The sequence below is a fragment of the Vulpes lagopus genome, chromosome 18 (genome assembly GCF_018345385.1).
Source record: "Vulpes lagopus strain Blue_001 chromosome 18, ASM1834538v1, whole genome shotgun sequence".
In the NCBI taxonomy this organism is placed as follows: Eukaryota; Metazoa; Chordata; class Mammalia; order Carnivora; family Canidae; genus Vulpes; species Vulpes lagopus.
In genome coordinates, this window is record NC_054841.1 from 17508848 (window position 1) to 17529010 (window position 20163).

Below are 20163 nucleotides of genomic sequence, written 5' to 3' on the forward strand. Positions count from 1 at the left end.
TATTGGCATCAGCCAGTTCATATAACGTCAGGGGCCGCCTGCTACTGGTCAGCATGACATCAAGGCTGCTAGAAGCATCAACACAGCAGAAAAGGTCATTTGGGGATGTGACAATCAAAAAGGAGTGAATTCTGTTCCCTCTGAGAGTTCCTGTCAAGAGCAGAATCCTGTCAGTTTACAAATGAAAATCTAAATATTTAGAAACCCTAAGCCCCTGCCTGAAAATAAGGATTGAAAATGAATATTTATGAACTGACAGTTCTGTAACTCTGTCCTCAAGTGCTTCCTTTGGTGACACGTACAAGCCTGTTGTCACCCGCTCTTTGGATAGAAGTCGGAGCCCCAGCTGGGCAGCGTACCACTACGTGTATGACCTAGATGAAGTCACTCGCCCTGTCTGGGCCTGTCTCCTCAGCAGGAAATTGAAAGAGTAATACTCAACTCGTAGTGTTATTCACCAAATTAAATAATACAGTGGGTACTGGGGAGACTAGCAGAGCGCCAGACACACAGTAGGTGCTCAGAAACTGTGAGCGTCCCCCCTGTGCTCTGCCTTGGCTGCTATCTCTTGTCATTTTATCTGGCCAGAACATAACAAGTCTCCATGTTTTATATTGTTTATTGTAGTAAAATACACGTGACATGAAATTTACCATCCTGACAGTTTTTAAAGGTACAGTTCAGTGGTTTAAATACACTCATGATGTTCACCACCATCCATCTCCAGACTCTTCTCATCCTGTAAAACCGAAAGCCTGTACCATTAAATGGTAACTGCTGAATCCCCGCTGTACCCACCCCTCTATTTCTGCCTCTGTGAATTGTACTATTCTAGGAACCTTCTAGAAGTGGAATCATATTTGCCTATTTGTGACTGGCTTATTTCACTCAGCATCATGTCCTCAAAGTTCATCCATATTGGAGCCTGGGTCAGATTTCCTTCCTTTTTAAGACCATGGCATTCTATGGTATGTATATACCACATTTTGTTTATTTGCTCATCTGCCATTAGACACTTATGTTGTCTCCACATAATTCTCAATGTTTTTAATACTCTAAATATTCTATTTGCATGTCCTCTAAGCTGAATTAAGAACCCTTTATCAAAACTGAGCAGACCCTGTCTTCTTTTTACCAAAATTCCAGAATTCCTAATTCCCTTCAATTCAGAGTTCCTATTTCCTGGCTCAACCCTCTTGCCTATCTGTCTTTAATTGTTCTTCTTTGAGAACATAGCTAAAGTCTGAAGGGGCTTCTCATCTTTGATGGTTGGACACTCTGCTCCTTTATTACACCCTGGATTCTTAGGGAAGCAAAGGACTTTTGGAGCCTCCTTGGTGCAGGGACTCTCAACCATCCTCCCTTCCCCTAACAGCCTGAAGACAAACTGCATCAAAATCCCAAAAGGAGGAGAGGCTCTAAAAATGTTGGTACACTGGCTACATTCTAGACAAGCCTTACATAGAGCCTCAGCCTAAGATTACCTTCCATCTGATCCTTCTTACGTGATCCCAGTCTTGCTCATGGGTTCAGATAGGCAGAGGTAAGAAAGCTCAAATCCAACAGCTCATCTGGACACAACTGTCAATTTCTCCTTCAACAAAAGGACTGTTTCTGGAATTTACTACCCAGTGTAATGGAAGCTTCTTACTCTCTTTCCCTTCAGCTGGGGACTAGGCTGGAATTTAAGGCAGTAGGCTTGATAGTTTGGGCTAGAAGACAGCCCACGGTATTGAAACTGAGGCTTATTCATTCATTCAACAAATATTTTATTCAGGGCTTACTCAGTGCCCTAGGTGTTAGGGGAACTGCTGTGAACACCCCAGATGTGGTCCCTGTTTGTCTACTACTTAGTCTGGTCAGAGTGGCAGATATTAATCAGAGAGGCAGACAAATAAATGTGAAATAGCATGTGTAAAATGGGCAGTAAGGATCCTCTTCCATGGTCACTGTAGGGGAGGATTTGAAGTGGAGGGTCAGTTGCCTTTTCTCCATGCACTCTCTGAAAGTGGTACCTTGGCTGTAGATGTTTAGACTACAGTAGAAAAGTGGTAGAGACTAGAGGAGAAAAGCCACATGAGACATAAGACTGAGTCCTCAGTGCTCAGAACCCTGAGTCACAAAGAAACTACTGGCAAATGGTGGTGTCTTTTTGATGTCCTTATTCCTTCACCATCCAATGGTGCAGATCCCCCCCCTAACATCCTCATCAGCCCACTTTTATCTCTAGCCCAACCCCCTGCCCTGCTGCGCTGCTGGTTGTATGACTGTAGGGGCACCATCCTCATGGATACAATGTGAGCAATGCTCCCTAGAGTTGTGTACAGTGGTCCTGGCCCTTTCAGAGGCAATCAAGACATGCTGAACTTGGGCAGGGAAGGTAAACATGTGAGAGGATGATGGTAGAATCCAAAGAACCAAAGGAAGAGGGGTTGTTAACCAAGCAAAGAGGGAATGGAAGAGTTTGCTGTGCAGAGGGAATAAGGTGGGGGATGCAGGACCAGTACCAGGTGTAGGAAAATGGCTAGTGTGTCCAAGTGTAAGATCAGGGGGACATACATGGTCTCTGAGATGGCATGGAAGTGACAGCAATGGTGTGATCATGCAGGATCCATGGGCCATAGTGTGGATGGTTGTTTTACCTTAAGACCATTGAAGGACTTCAGTGTTTTTGCAGTAATAATGGTAGATGCATTTACTGAGGGTTTACTGTTTCCCAGGAGCTGTTCCACAGGCTTTTCCAGTAGTATCCTCATCATTTCCTCCTTCACATCTATGAGATAGGAACTTCATTACCTCCATTTAACAGATGAGGAAATGGAGGTACCAGGAGGCTAAGCAACTTGTCCAAAGAGTCACAGCGAGTCAGTGGCAAAGCCCATGTTCTTAACCAGTGCAAGCAGCTGTTCCCTGGTTCTGAGGAGTGACCAGGGACTGGTATTATGTTGGGAGCATAGCCGGAAAACCCCAGTCTGTCTCCTGAGGGAATGCCTACCCCTCTCCCATGGACATGGCCATGCAGGGTGGGGTAGTGTGCCCCTATGTACACGTAGCCCAAGGAGATTTGACCCTTGGGACAGATGTGCCAGACCCTGTCACTGTCCCTTATCTGGAGCTGGTGCTGAGGATTCTTACAAGGCAGAAAGGCCCTTATCAGCCCACACAGCTGCTTCCTGGGCTGTTTCCCCAGGGAGTGACATGGCAATGAAATGAAGGCTTCGACATCCAGTTCTGCTTGCTGCACAAACTGTAGCCTTGGGGAGTACCAAGTGCCCACCTGAATTAATGCTGTTTAGAGTTTGCGCGAGGGTGAATCCCTGGCTCATGGTGGGCGGGTGCAGGACTTGAGATGTGGTAAAAAGGACCACAGACATAGTGGAAGGAACATGGAGGTAGCTATGGAGCTAGGGGAGCCAGTAACTTTTGGCTCTCTGCTGAGTAGAGAGCAAGGAATGGATTGAAGATCCAAATGAGGTGATTATGGAGATGAGTTGTTCTCATCAGGGAAATATACTTTTAAGAAACAAAAATTTCTTGAAATAGCTTGAATTGGCTTTACAGACAATCCTGGCCAGTGGACGAGAAATGATCTGGTGTCATGGACATGTAATCAGAAAGTCAAATACCCAGGACTCCCTCTCTGTCTCTCTCCTCCATTGTCCTTGCTTCATGCTTCCTTTGGCCCATCTGCCCCATCTTTATCTCTGCACACTGTACTCTTGACTTGGTCATTGATTTCCATGCCATCTGCTTCAAAGAGTGTATGTCTTCAGCCTGCAATGGAATAACTCTATCCCCCACCACCCCGGGCCTTTGAGCTCCAACCCACCCTTTTGGCTTAGCACAGTCTCTGTCTTCCAAGCAATTGAAGGCAAGTTGCCAGATGCATCCATGGCACCATGGACTCTATTGACTTAGAAATGGCAACTCGGGTTTAGGGAATGGGGAATCTAGTTCTCAATACACAGATTCAGGGTTGAAAGGACAGGGGATACCATTAAACCTCTCCAGGGGTACCAGGCTTAGAGGCAGATAGCATACCCCTCCTCTGAGCATTCAGTATGTTGTTGGAATACTCTCATGGCTCCTGAACTCTTTCTTTGGAGGCAAAATCTGGGCCCCGGGATTGCTTGTCATTAAAGAAAAGAGCCAGACCCAGAGAGACAGTAACTAATAGAGGACATCCTCCCAACCCCATGGTAGGTTAGTCAGCCCCAGGTGGTGTGGCCACTCCATCACCCCATCCAAGGCTGACAGGAAACCCAGTAATATAGAGGTAAGAGGAGAAGCCAGTCCAGATATGTCTCCATGGGAGTGTTTCTAAATTTATATTCAGAGCACTTCAAAGAGTATTTGAATTGCTATTACTTTAGCAAACGTCTTTCATGCAAATTTTGATATTTTTCAATGAAGAAGCTTTCATCTGAATCAATGGAATGATTCTTTCCACCTCCCACATGAATCACCCAGTGCCTTCCAGTTGCACACCTTATACACGCTGAGGGGAGAGTCTCTGAGTTGCCTTCTTCCCATTTGAGAGATTTGTGAGTCCTGCATCTTGATGGGAGGTTGGAATTCCAGAATGAATCTCAGAAAGAGACTGTGTACTTTAAATATTAGCCCAGCAGTATACCTTGAATCTGAAGCTCTGCTAAGCCCCAAACCTAATTCCTCTACCTATAAAGAGCAAGGAGTTTCAAGGTCTCAGGCTTCATGGGACACTAATACTGAAGGCCCCACTGCCAAAGCTCTGGGGCCCCCATTTCAGAGAGCACTTATTTCAGAGAGCCTTTGACCTCCTCGTATCACCTGCTCCTGAAGTCCAGCTTGGGAAGGGCCAAAGCTGGGTAGGCAACAGCCATTTTCTAGATACTTCTTCACCATCCTGATCTGTGTTCATTTTTCCTGCCTGGGGCCTGTTCCATGTTCCTTGTTTACCCCTGACTCACCCAGCAGTGGCCCTGGAAGGAAACCGGTGGACAGCTGACCAGGGACACAGCATCCAAAGGCTGGGCTGTGCAGCATCCTGTGGACTCTGAGTGCATGGAGGTGGGCCCAGTTACACCAGCCTGTCCTTCCAGCTACCCAGGGTCCCTACATCCCTGGCCAGTCATTAATCACCTTGTAGGACAGAGTTCGGTCCTCCCAGTCAGTCCTAACCACCAGATCTGTCTCAGGGGCTGCGTCTCAGTCCGATGCTACTCATGACTTGCAGGGGCCCCTGTTCTCTCCAGACCAGAAGCCTAAATCTTACAGGGACCCCATTCACCCCCTCTCACCCCACCTCTCATCTTCCCTCCTTTGCTCACTGGCCCCCTGACACACCGACCTCCTTGCTGTTTGTCAAATCAACCAGACCTGACCCAGTTCAGGGCCTGCCCTCAAGCTCTTCTCTTGGGTAGTCCACTTAGCTAACTCACCTCCATGAAGTCCTCACTCAAACCTCACCTTCTCAAGGAGGCGCACACTGCCCCATTCCCTGGGGAGCCTGTATGGGTCTCCCCCAGCACTCCTATACCTCATACTCTGCTCTGTTTCTCTTTTCTCTCTTTTCTGTGACACCTATGTCTGCTCACATACTAAATAACTGCCATGCTATATTTTGTATAATTTTCTCCCCTCCTCTCACTGTCCTGGTGGCAAGTGGAAGGTAAACTCCAGGAGGACAAGTGTTCTTACCAGTTCACTGACATATCTCAGTTGCCTAAAATAATGGCCAATTTTCATTAGCTCCATAAAAAAATTGTTAACTCAAACTTGACTAAATCTAGAATGTACCCAAAATACCCTCAAAGACCCTCTCGTGTTGCAAATTGAGGTCTGACTTACCTACTTGCTATCCTGTTAAGTTCTAGGCATTTCCAGGGGTTCTTATACATGTGGGCATGCTCTAGCTCCACAGCAAGCCTTCCCTCCTGATGATGAAATGGAGTCTTATTGAGGGTCCCCCAGCTGCCGGGCACGATGGCCAAGAACCAACAGTGGGCCCCCAGGGTCACATGTACACAGTTAGCTTCAGTCTTTCAGAATTCAAAGTTCAGCCTCATGCTCTTTGAGTCTTTAAAAGATCCCAAACTGATGAGACTCCATGTCTTTCTATCCTGAACCCTCTCCCAAGTAAAAGGTAGGGGAGGGTTTATACCTAAAAAGAAACATAAGAATCCAAAAGATATGCTTGAATATGAGGCAAATAAATAAATAAATAAAGGAAAGCAAAATCCCAAAGTCCATTTCCTTTCCAGCCTGCAGCTTGGCTTCTCCCTACAACAGGTGCCTAATGAGGCACAGCTCTGGAAGACCAGGCAGTCACTGTTCTTCACTTCATGGGTTTTACTCTGTCATCCCCAGCTCAGGACACCAAGTCGCAGCCTTTGCAGCAACATGCTCACGTGCTCACTTGTAGGCAGTGCTGCATGTGAAAGCCAGCCAGCCTTGTCAGACCCCAGCACCTGTGTGCTTGCAGCATTGCCTGCAGGCAGAACGACTGAGTCCCTGCCTCCAGAGGTGTTCTGGATGATTCCCCAGTGACTTTGGCATTGCCTCTAAGGGCACCTCACTTAGGTGGGACAGAAGGAGGAACTGGTAGAGATGGCTAAGTTGTCGATGACAAGTTAGAGCTCCTTGGGCACCAAGGGTGCAGACATGGATCTCACCGGCCTCTACAAAGGATTGGGTTGGGAAAGGAAGAAGGTGCCAGGATCAACGAGAAGCTGATACATCAAATCTATATCATTATCCACAGAGGACTCAGGCTTTTTCAAAGGGGAGCAACCGTGTTAGCCCACAGTTAGCAACCTCTCAATTCTAGGAGACCGTGGAAAGAGAAGCTGCTCAAACACCTGGCATGTGTCTCTGTGGAGGTGATAAACCTTGGTACCACGCAGCTGCCGGAGGGCACCCAGAGGAGGAAAAAGAGCCTGGCCCGGGTGTCAGGAGACCTGGGATGCCCCTCAGGGGTGTCCTCTGGCCATTTGGCATCCATTTCACGTCCAGCAGAGAAGGCATTGCAGCATGGTCACAAGGTTTTGGTACTCTCTGCTGAGCTTGTCTCTCCTCGTGACAGCAGAATGAGGCCATGGGCAGATAGCACGTACCCCGGGAATGGTTTGCAGGCCGAGGAGGGGGGTCCTAACTCCTGGCACCACCAGCAGTATGGGAGGGAAATGTGCTGGAAGCACCATTTCCACTCAGTTATTAGCATGAGTACCATGCTTGGCACTACCAGATGCTTTTCCCTCAGAACTGCTTTGTCCACTCATGAATCCTCATTTTCACAGATAAGAACCGAAAGCTCAGGGCTGTTACTGTTTGTTCTAGACCATGTATTCTTAACACAGTGTTATCACCCACAAGAGATGAAAATTGGTTCTTGCAGGAAGGCGTATGCTCAAAAAAAAAAAAATCTTCCTCTTCCGTGTGTATGCATAATACGCATAAAGTATACAAACAGCTGTACAGATACGTGTAGCATCCATATGCAGCCATACAGCAAACCTGTAGAATTAAAATTTTATGAGGGAGATTGAGGGGAAAAATGGCTCCATCGGCTTCTTAGGAGGTGATGATGACAAAGGAAAGAGTGCTGAGAAACTCTAGTTTAGACCAGCACTATCTAACAAGTAGTGACATGTGGCTATTGAGCACTTGAAAAGTGGTTGGTCCGGATCAAGATGTGTAGGAAGTGTCAAATTCACACCAGATTTCCAGCACTTGGGAGGAAAAACAGGATGCAAAAATGTCTCATTAATCATTTTGTGAGGATTATATGCTGAAACAATAACATTGTGGATATATTGGGTTATTATTAAAATTAATTTCACCAGTTTCTTTTATTTTTTTTAACATGACTCCTAGAAAATATAAAACTACAAAAATGTGGCTCACATTCTTTTTCTAGTGGGCAGTGCTGCTGCAGACAACCATCTGCTCAGAGAAAGTGTCCGGATTGGTACCTGAATTTTCTGACTCCCTCCCAGGCTGTCTTGTTACCCCACAGCTGTCTCCTCGGAGAAGATCCATTTACTGTGTGACCTTAGGCATGCCCCTTAACCTCTCTGAGCCTCCGTTTCTACTGAGTGCTTTGTAAATGATAAAACTCCCTCCAGCTGTGAGGTTCCATTCTGGACCCAGCTGAGGGCCTGGGGTCACTGCAGATAGGAGGGTGTGGGCTCCCTGATAACCCAGTTCACCAGAAATGACAGTTCCGCAAATAGCATTGCCACCTGCTGTGTGTCTGCTTCTGGGGAAATACCACATGGGCAAGATTAGAAAAAGGGACAGCTTCTAACCCGAGACCAGCAAAAGAAAGTATTAGAATAAGTGACCATTTTAACCAAGAAGGGAGGAAAACAAAAGCTTGCATTTCTTGTGAGAAGGAGATAGAACACCCTCACACACACACACACACACACAAAATAGACTTTCACAAAACCTTCCCCTGTTAGTAGGGGCTCATAAAACATTATACATATATGCTCTGCTGGACTGAATTGATGTTCAGCTCTCCAGTATGCCCACCCTTTTATTCCTTTCCTAATGCCTAATTTGGTGGGGGGGGGGGTGTAAAATCAATTCTATTTTAATTTCATGAGGAAAATACTGAATGAGAGAAAAATGCAATAGAGTGAAGCTTGAGCTTTCAGCCCCCTGCTGCCCCAGAATATGTTATTATGTGATCAGTGAAGTTCTCCTAAGAAAGTCCTCTGGAATCTACCTCCTGCCTCTGCCTTCTGAAGGGGAGGCAGGAAGCTCCAGGTCAGAAGGAGAGACCATCTGGGGTGCTCAGGAAGTGCCATCTGGAGGCAGGCCCTCCATCGTTCCCCGCTCTCCAAATTCACTTCCACCCCAATCCTCCTGAACTTTGGCTTCTGTATCCTCAACTCTCTAACCTGGAGCTTCCCATGTACCTCCAAATTCCAGGCATGTCCTCTCACTCCAGCTAATCCTGCAGCAAACAGGTTCCCACAGCAGTGTCTCCAGTGTCCCAGCCCCTGGAAACAAGACTGGCCCCACTTCATGAGGACAGCAGAGCCCCGAGGCTAAGCAGGTGGAGTCAACATTCACACCACCTGGGTTGCAGGCCTGCTCTGCTCCTCAGGAGCCCTGAGAAGTCTGGAAAGCTACTTAGTCTTTGTATGTCTCAGTTTTCTCATCTCTAAAAATGGGAATAATAATGGCACTAGTCTTCTAAACACATGATGATTAAGTGAGTAATGTGTGGAAAGTGCTTAGCATGGCTCCTGGCAAACGCCAAATGGCAATACAAGTGAACTCATAATTGTTATTATTATTGTAATAAATTTCTACAAGGAGGTGGGAAGTGGAGGGTGGAGCCTCTGGCTTCCAACCTGTGGTTCCATGATTCCAGATTAACAGATCAATGTGACAAGCATTTTGGGCAAAAATACCCCCCAAAGGATGTGCCTGTCTCAGAGCATCTTACTGGGAGGCTCCTGATGTCCATATTTCTCATTACTGGAATTGCTAACTTTGATCATTTGGTTAGGAAGGTGGCATGCATTTATTGGGCGTCTACTATGTTTCTTTTTTGGGATATAAAAGTGGATACAATGTTACCCATCCTCCCAAGAAACTCTCTGGTCTGAGGGACTAATGCTGTCCTCATTACTCTTGCTGTCTAACAAACCATGCCAGAATTCAGTGGCAGAGAGCAACAACTTTACTATGCTCACAGATTCCAGGGGTCAGGAAATCGAAAGGGCCTGGCAGAGATGGCTTGCCTCAGCCCCATGGTGTCTAGGGACTTAACCAAGAAGACTCAAATGTCTAATCACTAAGAGTGACTGGACAGAGAAGTGGGGGGCATCTGGAGGCTTGCTCACTTCCCAAACTGGTGCCCAGGTAGCAATGACTCCCAGCCTGGAGTCAGAGGGGTTTGCAACCAGATGAGTCCCAGCCGCTGGAAACAAGACTGGCCCCACATCATGAGGACAGCAGAGCCCCAAGGCTCTGAGCTCTTCATGTGACCTCTTCATGTGCCCCATGCTTCCTCATAGCATGGCAGCTTCTGGCACAGCAGCTTGCACGTTGTAGACTTGAGTGTCCCCCTGTGGACAGATGAGAAGCTGCACTGCCTTGTGACCCAGTCTCAGAAGTCACACAGCATCATTTCCTCCATGTTCTGTCTGTCAAAAGCAATCACAGTCCTTCTAGATTCAAGGAAGGGGACATAAGCTCCACCTTTGGGGGGATGAGTGTCAAAGGTTTGTGGCCATTTGTAAAAACCACCAAAAAAAAAAAAAATGGAAAAGCACTGAAGGATCTTTCTACTTATACAGTTTTGGAAACTCAGCCCCAAGAGGACCAGAGCTTCACCAACTTGGGCCTTATTAATTATTAAATACATGATTTAATTTAGTGTCAACCATATACTAGACAGGTGTGGACCTAGCTGCCAGGGATGCTTGCCAAGTCCCTCCATAGGGTGGCAGGCCCAGATGGACCCACTACAAAGCCTTGTGACCTGACTGTTGCAGGTAGCCATAGCCATTCCCCGCTCTGGCAACTGGTCACATAGGGGACACGTGGAGAGGGTCAAGGGTGAGGTGCAGGGCAGGGTGGAAAATGCTGGACTTTGGCATCAGAATGACTTCAGTTTAAACCTGGCTGTACCACATTCTGAGTTTGTTACATTTTCATCCTTAATCCTCATTTATTCAGTAAACCTCATTGACTCCTGCTCTGCGCCAAGCTGGGTGCTGGCAATTACAGCAGTAAACAAATAGAATCCAGGCCTTGCCCTCAGTGAAGGATTTCCCCTTTCTGGCTGTCTCTGCCAGAAAGCCCATGGGCAGCACTGCAAAGTTCCAGGGAGCAGGGTCAAGGGATTATGCGACTTCTCTTAAGTCTCCGTGCCCAAAGCCAACTGGAGAGGAATTGGTCACGCAATTTAGCAACTTAACCAGGTTAAACTCAGCAGAACAGAAATCAGCTGAGTGTGAAGTTGGAAGGCAAGCAGCTTACATTTAGAAACCCAGGAAATATTGCAATGCAGACTACAAGCAATAGGGAATATCACTAGACAGACTCATTAAGCAAGAAGGTTTCTGTGAAAATAACAAAATCATAGCACCCAGGGCACCCCAGCATGAGATTAAAAGCTGAAAGGAGGTTCAGGCTTCATATTATTAAGCTGCATTATGACAGTTTAGGAAGAAAGAATTTAGAGCCATCAGAGCTGGTGGTGGCTCTGTTTTGGGAATCTGCGTGCGTCTTTGAAATTCAGAGCAGTTTGACAGAGTGAAACTGTCAGAATGTCCCTCTCATATGGGGAAACCAGGGGAGGGGAGGGGAAGACACTGAGAGTGGCCCCAGGGGTAAGGACTAGAGGGCTGTGGTGCTTTGGAGTGGGGGGGGGGGGGGTTGGTGAGGGAGAGACAAGTGTTGATAGGAACACACTCACCTGAAGTGTGTCCAGGAGCTGAAGGCCAAGGCGGTGGTTTAGGGAAGGAGGGGAGGTGCCAAGGTAAATACTCAATCAATGTTGGTTCTTGTTATTACCACCTACTGGCCAGCTTTGCAGCTGGGGTTGCTGGGTGGTGCATATCAATGACCCTGGCCCAACTGGATTCTGAGCTTGCTTCCTCCTGGTGTTTGATCCTGGAGTCACCAGGAAGCCAGGCCGAGAGTCAGCGAAGGGGATATTGATTGGAAATCAGTAAAAAGCCATGTTGGGCAAACAAGCCAGCTTCCCTTCCGCAACACCTCTTTGATCTGTGGTAACTGAGGGTGTGTACACAAGACAAGAACAACTCCCTGCAGGGCGGTGGCAGGCCTGCCATGCCCAGCCACCGTGGGCATCATCGTCCCCTGCGCTGGCAGCTCTGGGGAAGGAGCGCAGCCCACGAGAGGCGCAGGCAGGGCAAGCCAAACTCCCATCTGGGCCTCTGACCCGGGGAACCAGAGAAGCCTGGCAGGCCCTGGCAAACGTTAGCAGAACGCCTTGGCAGGTAGAGGTTACAAAATATATCCTAGGCACTCAGCTCGGAAAGTGGTTGTTCCGGGTTTCACCGTGGGTTCTGCAAAGACTGAAATCCAGGGGCTTCCTTCCCCCCACTCTTCCCTTTCCTGAATGTCAGCGGCATCTGAAGGCCCAGGCTAGCGGACATTCACAGACCTTCCCATCTGTGTCCAGCCTGAGCAGTCTCATCCGCCTTCAGGCCTGGCACCAAGTGTTGGCTCCTTACTCCCATATGTCTGGGGATCTCATCCTTCACCAGCCAGGACTCAAGAGCTCTCGGATTCACTCTCTTCTCCACCCCCTCAGCTTCCAGTCTAAACTGGGCCTTCTGACAGGACATCCTGTCATCGGGATGAGAGCCAGACCCTTCAAAAGGACCCTGTTCCCCCAGTCAGTTCAGTCCTCCTTCCCCTTGCCAGAAAATGCTCCTCTTCGGATTCAGCATGCATGAGAATCACCTGGAGAACCTGTTCAAACAGATTCCTGGGCCCCAGATCTGGATCAGTAGGTCCAGGATAGGTAGGTCCCAGTAGGTCTGGGATAGGCCCAGGAATCTGTACCCCTAATAAGCTCCTAGGTGATCCTGATGCCATCTTGGCTACGGACCACAATTTCAATAGCACTGTTCTTAGATTAGGGTATGACCCTGCATTTCTTTTTTTTTTTTTTTTTTTTTTAAGATTTTACTTATTTATTCATGAGAGAGAGAGAGGCAGAGACACAGGCCGAGGAAAAAGCAGGCTCCATGCAGGGAGCCCAATGTGGGACTCCATCCCGGGTCTCCAGGGTCAGGCCCTGGGCTGAAGGTAGCGCTAAACCACTGAGCTACCCAGGCTGCCCTGACCCTACATTTCTTTTGATAGCCTCCCCTCTCCTTTAATGGCTCTCTCTTACCCTCAAGATAAAATCTAAACACTCAAGTATTCACCTAAAGCCTTCCATGACCAACCTCAAAGCAGGGCTGTCACGTTCTGTTTTTTAGTTTGTGCACCGCACAAAGACACACCACTAAGAGGTTCAAATCCACTCAGCACTAGACTGTATCTGTCAGGAGGACTGTGGCTGGACATTAAGAAGGGTCTTTTTCTTGTCACAGAGGTAACCTCAGCTCACTGATGTACCAGGGGCTGGGATGGAGGGTACCTGCATCTTCCTGGAGAGGTGCCTCTTTCTAGTTTCCATAGGCCAATAGTCATCCTGCCCAGGAGCATCTCTGCAGCCTCCACTCCCCCTTCCCCCTTGTCTCCCAGCCCTCTCTCGCCTCCTTCATACTCTCAGGGAAAGACTTCCTGGCCCCCAAAGCCTCCTCTATTACATGCTCTGAGAACCAGCCTCTCTTCCTTCAGAGCAGGTAGTAGTCCTAATGGCCTTTGCCACTCCTGTGAGCGTGTCTATCCCCCTGACCAGACTATATGTTTCTGAAGGCTCCCCGGTGCTTAGCACAGGACCAAGGCAAGAGCTCCATGAATACTTGTCATGGATTCTCCTCTGCAGCCACAAAGACCTCACAGGTACCAAAACCCAGCATGCCACTTTTTGTTGTTGTTGCACCAACATTTTATTTTGAAATAATTCTAAACTTACAGAGAAGTTGCAAAAATAGTACAGAGTTCTGTACCCTTCACACAGCTTCCCTGAATATTAACGTCTCACGTCGCCATGGTGTATTTATCCAAACTAAGAATTCAGGTCAGTGCCTTACTACTGACCAGACCTCAGACATTTTTCTCACATTTCCTGAGTTTTTCCACAGGTATCCTTTTCTCCCTTCTTGGTTCCTGTGGAGCATTTGGATGTCCTGTCTCCTCCTCCTCTGCTCTGTGACAGTGTCTCGGTCTTGCCTTTTCTTTATGACCTTGATGTTTTTTAAGAGTGCTGATCGGCATGGAGTCTGCGTTGGTCTGATGTGTATTTTTTTTATAAGGTTTTATTTATTTACTTGAGAGAGAGAAGAACAGTGAGGGAGCACATGAGCAGGGAGAGGGGCAGAGGGAGAGGGAGAAGCAGATTCCTGCTGAGCCAGGAACCTGACTTGGGGCTCCATCCCGGGACCCTGAGATCAGGACCTGAGTTGAAGGCAGATGCTTAGCCAACTGAGCCACCCAGGTGCCCCTGATGTTGTTGTTTTTGTTGTTGTTGTTGTTTTTTAATTGGTGGGCTGAAATTCTGGGGAAAAAGACCAGAGGGTAGATACCCCTCTCATCACATCATACGAGGGTCCCTTGAGCTCAATATGACTGATCATTAGCAGTGTTGACCTTGATCACTTGGTTATGTGGTGTCAGCCAGGTCCCTCCACTTTACCATATTCCCCCTTCCACAGTAGGTCTATTTAAAGTGAGGCACAAAGTCCAGCCCACACTCAAGGAGAGAGGAATTAGGCTCTTCACCCCTGGTGGGGAGCGGTGCCAAAGAATTTGTGTTCTGCTGGTGAAGCCACAAGCAGTAGCTAGTAACTCTGGGGGGAGACAAAGCTGTGCAGACATTTCACTCATCCTCAGTGCAGTCCACCGATCTCACCATTCACCCACAAGTCCTGCCTGCAGCCTTTAGCACTGTGGTGCTCCCATGGTGAGTCCCCTTCCTTCCAGCCTGCCCTCTGAGGACACCTTTCCTTGGCACAGGCCACATTTTGAAATTCTCCTGCTTAATCCCCTTCATGGTGAAGGGTCCCACTCTACCACTGTCAGCCCTGGCTACCCAATCAAATCTCCTAGAGAAACTAAAAGCAAACTGTACCCAGGCCAAGCTCTTTGCATCCAGAGCATTTGATGCAGTGGGTTCGGAGTAGGGTGCAGGCATTGCTACTCTTTACAAGGTCTTCATGGGCTTTCTGTGCTCTGGAGTCTGGGCTAGAGTCTGGAGGACGATGGCCCCAGCCCAACACTCCAGCAGCTTCTTGCAGGAGGCTGCCTGACTCTTTTCTGGCAGAACCGGTCACTCCCATATCTGTGTTCCTCAAGAACCTGATTCCCTGCAATATCCATCAATGCTTCTGTTTGTCCCCAAAGTCAGGCACTGGGTTAGAAACACCAGGAGCAGCAGTACATGTGTCAGTCATAATCATTTTCCTGCTGTTGTTATAGTCCTCTGCTCTCTAGGAAAAACAAGGGCCCCGTGGCCAGGAAGTCACTGGCATGTGCGTTTCAGCCATCTGTGCATCCGCGCTGTTCAGGAGGAACGTGCTTGCATTTGATTTTTTAATTTTCAGGAAACCAAAGAGACAACACAAATGCCTTGAATAGGTCTCTTCTTGTGTGTTTACCTCGGAGGTCACCGAGAGGGCAAAGGCCATGCCTGTAAACACTTTTACAGTGGGCCCAAAAGAGGAGAAAACATTTTAACCATTTGTTTTGAGTTAAAGAGAAAATAAAATTAACAATTTTTTAAAATGAACTAACCATGTTGGTAGTCTTTTAAGGCTCTACTGGGTTGAGACCTCCAGAGTATGGGCTGGAAGCCATTTGGAGAAAGTCAGGAGTACATGGGATGCAGTGTCCTCTTAATCCCCTTCACTTGTCTCACCCATCCCACACCCGCCTCTCCTCTGGTAACCATCCACTTGTTAAAGTGTCATTTTAAGTGAGATCTAAAGATGAGGAGTCATTAATTAGGTGAAAGGAAGGCCTGGGAAGGGAAAAACATGTTTCCTAGTTGGTGCAAAGGCCCTGTGACCCATAGCTCTTTTTAGACACTGAAATAGAGCCTTGGAATGAATATAAGAGGAAGGTCACAGGAGACCAGCTCATACAGACAGCTGAAAAACCACAGAGTAAGAGTGTGCTCTTAATCCCAAAAGCAATGGGAAACCACTGCTTTTTTTATTCTAAGGGGTGGTGTGACTTGATTCTCCTTATGAAGTGCTCACTCTGGCTTCTGGCTGGGAATCTCACTGACGATGATCAAAAGAGACCCGGGTTGACAGGCAGCACAGCACCTTTCCCCCACTAACTCTTTATTTTATGTTTGCTATTCTAACAAATCTTGCTCTTCCTCCACTTCCACAGATTCACATTGCATTATGCATTTTATGGCCACAGCTCCATCCCATTCCATTTTTCTCACCTTCTGGCTTTCCCTCCCCAGCCCAGTCCCCCACCAACTTCGTAAAACTTGCAAGTTAAATTTTTCAAAGACTGTTTCTGACAAAGCAGTGGGAATTAGATTTGGTGAAGCCCTTCATAAAAAATTGAAGACACGCTATATTAACATACATTGATTTATTCATAGTGTTTCATTACAAGTAAGTGAGGATCCTGTAATACCAGGAAAGGTTAGGAGAGCAGGGGAGCACGGTATATTATATTGACAGCTCGGTGGAAATTGAGTCGCTTTTGGATTGAATTTGGAGCGCAGAAAAGGAATTGGCTAGTAAATAAGGCATGAGTTTTACCTCCTAGTGTCTGTATATCAGTGTGGTTGCCACCAGCCCAGGCAGGGGGATGGGGGTGGAATTTCAAAAGGATGCACAAGCACCTGGTGGACTGGGTTTGGTTGCCACCCAGCAGAGCTCTCTGGATGTCTCGGCTCTTGTGCCACTGGGAAACTGGAATCCAGCTGCACTCTGGGGGCTCAGCAATCCCGTTAGCCACCACCCCTCTGGTCACACTGGGCTCAAGCCTCCCAAGCCTGTTCATACCCCCGGCCTTTGCCCAGGCAGTTCCCTCTGCCTGGAACCTAGAATGCTCTCACGTCTGCTCTGACTCTGTTATCCTCAGATGTCAGCTCACATCTGAGATACTTCCATGAGCACACTGTCTTTGTTTGGGGACCCCAAGACCCAGATTCAAATACAAGCAGGTTACTGAGAAGAGGGAGAGGGGAAGGGAAAGAAGGTGTCTGGTGCAGGATGTGTTTTCCAGCCAGCTACCTTTGGAGGTGAACGGGAGTGAAATCCCTCCAGGAAGTCCCCTGGGATGCTTGGGGGGGGTGGGGAGCATCACATGGGAGGAGCCCAGGGAATGTAGGCATCCTCTATCATCAGTACAGTGGCTGGAGGTGCTAATTACCCCCAGAGTTTCCTGCGAGCGCTCTCCCCTGGGAACAGCCCCCCACGCACACGTGTCCACACACACCCAGACAGGTGTTTGCAGTGCTTCTCTGTGAGAAGCGTGGAGGAGGCCAAGGTGACCAGAGGGAAGGCTAGGGACAGGTTCACCAAGGATCCACAGCACAGGCACCCCTGCCTAGGCTCTGCTTGCAAAGTGCCCAAATTTTCAGTGAGTGTGTTTCTCCGCCAGGGCTTGCTCTGCTCCAGGGAGTCTGGCCTCTCTCCTCAGCATGTGACATCAATTGCTATACTGCTCCTACTTGACAGAGGAAAGAGAAGTTACCTCGTTCTCTAAAACCTCTGGTGCCCTTGCCAGAAATAGCAGACTGCTTATTTTTGATGTAGAGCTGGTGTGTTCCTGATTCTGCCTGGGTTTGGTCATCCTGTCAAGTAGGAGATGTTCTTGATGGAAGACAAGATGATGTAAGGTGCCTGTGTGGTTGCCTTATTTTATTCTAAAATGGAAGGCACCTGAGCACAGGGCCAAGCCTGTATTCATCTGGGCTGTACGCAGTGCAGGTCCCAGAATACAGGCCGACACGGGAACCATTTGTGAAGGAGCCAAGAAGTGAAGGAGTAAGTGGATGAATGCATTCTTCAGTTAATGACATGTTGTCTCCAGGCCCGGCAGCTCCTCACGGAATAAGGAGCACAGCTTTTAGAACCAGCAAACCTGGATTTACTCATCGGAGCTACCGCTCTGTCGGTGGGAGAATGCTGCATAACCATAAGAATGCTAGATCTAGAGCTACACTTGACAGCCTGCATGAATCTCACAAACATAATGAGGAGTGAAAGAAGCCAGACACTCAAGAGTATCTCCTGTATGGTTCCATGCATATAAGGTACAAAACCAGACAAAATGAGTCCATGCTATTGGAAGTCAAGATAGAGGTTATCCTTGCTGACAGGTGCCGGGGTTCGATCGGAAGGGGCCATGCAGACTAAGTCTTGGTTCTAGGAACATTCTCTCTCTTGACTGGGTGCTGGGTTATATGCCTGTGTCCAGTGAGTAAGACTTCATTGAACTGTAGTCTTCTGTATGTATGTATGTTATACTCTAATAGAACATTTTTAGTAGAACTAACTAGATGAAACAAACACACAGTCCTGTGTTTGTCACTTTAACAACTATAGGATTTAGGAATATGGCACTCAAAATGTGATCTATGGGGGCTGGTGCTGGGATGCCAACTGTTTTGTTACTTTCACAGCAGAGCAAGTGCAGAAATTGAGAGGGAACACTTAGAAACACTCCTCGTACCTTGACACTGCTACAACACTCAAGTGTGTGATGAGGGGATGGGTCTCGTTGCACAGCGCGGACCAGTTTGGCTACTACCAGACTCATGTGGTGAATCACATGTGATGTGGTCTGCAGATTATTATGGTTTAGCATTAGACTGAGAAACAAAACTGGGCCTTCACCATAGAGGGTCTGGAGAGTGCTGATTTAATGTAAGTTACTTCCAGTTGAGCCTCAGTTTCTCCAACATTAAAATGAGAATAAATATCCTAATGTCCCAAGGTTTGGGGAAGAGGAACAAAGTAATGAATGAGAAAGCATCAGAGGGTGCCACGTGGAGTAAGGGACATGGGACCTGCCTTTTTAACTAACCTTCCCAACCATTCTTACAGGATGCCGCATGGAAACACTGCTTTACCGCAATGCGGTCCAGTGTGGCAGATACTGGCCACATGGGGCTACTGAGCTTTTGAAATGTGGCCAGTCCAATGGAGATGAGCCATAAGGACAAACTATATACTAGATTTCTAAGATTTAAGGTGAATAAACAATATAAAATACTGCATTACATTTTTATGTTTATTATAGGTTGAAATGATAATACTCTGCATATATTGTAGTCAATGAAATATTAAAATGAATTTTACTTTCTTTTTTACTTCCTTTTCTTGTGAGCATTAGGAGATTGAAACACACGTGTGTATCTCACATTCTGTTTCTGTTAGGCAGCCGTGCTCCTGTGTATCTGCAGTGGAGTATTGGGGGCTGGGATAATCTGTAAGGTGGACTGTCACAGCAGAACTTGCTTTTCAAGCCCTGGTGCCTTCCTCTCCTGATGGGCCCCTGGACGAGCTCCACCTAGCTCCCTGAGGGAGGTATTCATTTGTCTGTTTGCTGGCTTGTTATACAGATCAACTATAAGGCTGTTGGCTCACTGGACCCGAGTGCCGACCTCTCCAGCCAGCGGGGGAAAGTGTTCAAGCTCCGGAATGAAACCCACCACCTCTTTGTGGGTCTGTACCCGGGAACGACCTACTCATTCACCATCAAGGCCAGCACAGCAAAGGGCTTCGGGCCCCCCGTCACCACTAGGATCGCCACCAAGATTTCAGGTATCTCTCATCATAAAGGGGAAAGGAAGAAACACATTCTGGGTCCCCCCTCCCCAATGGATTCCTAATTTTCCTGAGAGCAAAAAAAGGGCAGAGCCTGCTGTCACCTCGTGGTATTGGAGCAATTAGGACAATGCAGTCCCTAGCGTGTTAGCATTGTAGTCCTGTGAAGAAACCAAATCCATGAACTTCCTAAAATGTAAAAACCATACTAATTAGACTAGACCAGTGGGAACGCTAAGTGATTCACCAAATAATTTACCACACAATTGCATTAAATAGTACATTTTTTTTCTCATACAAATTGGTTTATAAAAATGTAATTTCTTCTTCTCAGGAATATTTCTTTTGGCAGTCCAGGGCACAGCACAGGTTCTCATGAAATGTCTGAGAAGGAAGGAAGGAAGGAAGGAAGGAAGGAAGGAAGGAAGGAAGGACGGACTAGTACAAAGCCACGGAGGCCTGAGATTTCACCCATCCCCGGCAAGGCCCCTCCATCACTAGGCAACATCAACACAGAATTATCTCAGATCCCATTTTACAATTTACATTTTTTTGAGAATACCTATGCAATTCTGGCCTGCATACATACATATTTTACATAAATACCCACAGTGATTTTTGCAGCTTAATGTTTTCACTTATCTTTATACCATAAGCGTTTTCCATGTTGGTACATTGCTTTCATGATAATGTTCCGTCAAGTGGATGGACGTAATTTAATTAAACATTTCCCTGTGGTTGGATATATTTGGTGCTTCCATGTTTTTATAAC

The 20163-nt window shown here is 47.4% G+C and overlaps 1 protein-coding gene across 9 annotated transcripts in view; it reads left to right on the forward strand.

The window, feature by feature from the left end:
* Positions 1-20163, forward strand: part of PTPRT (protein tyrosine phosphatase receptor type T) — a 1030023-nt gene that overhangs the window by 723957 nt on the left and 285903 nt on the right. For all 9 annotated transcript variants that reach the window (XM_041733397.1, XM_041733399.1, XM_041733398.1 and 6 more), the window contains one exon: positions 19187-19388. In XM_041733397.1, coding sequence (XP_041589331.1) covers positions 19187-19388 — 202 coding nt within the window. The remainder of the gene's footprint in view (positions 1-19186; positions 19389-20163) is intronic.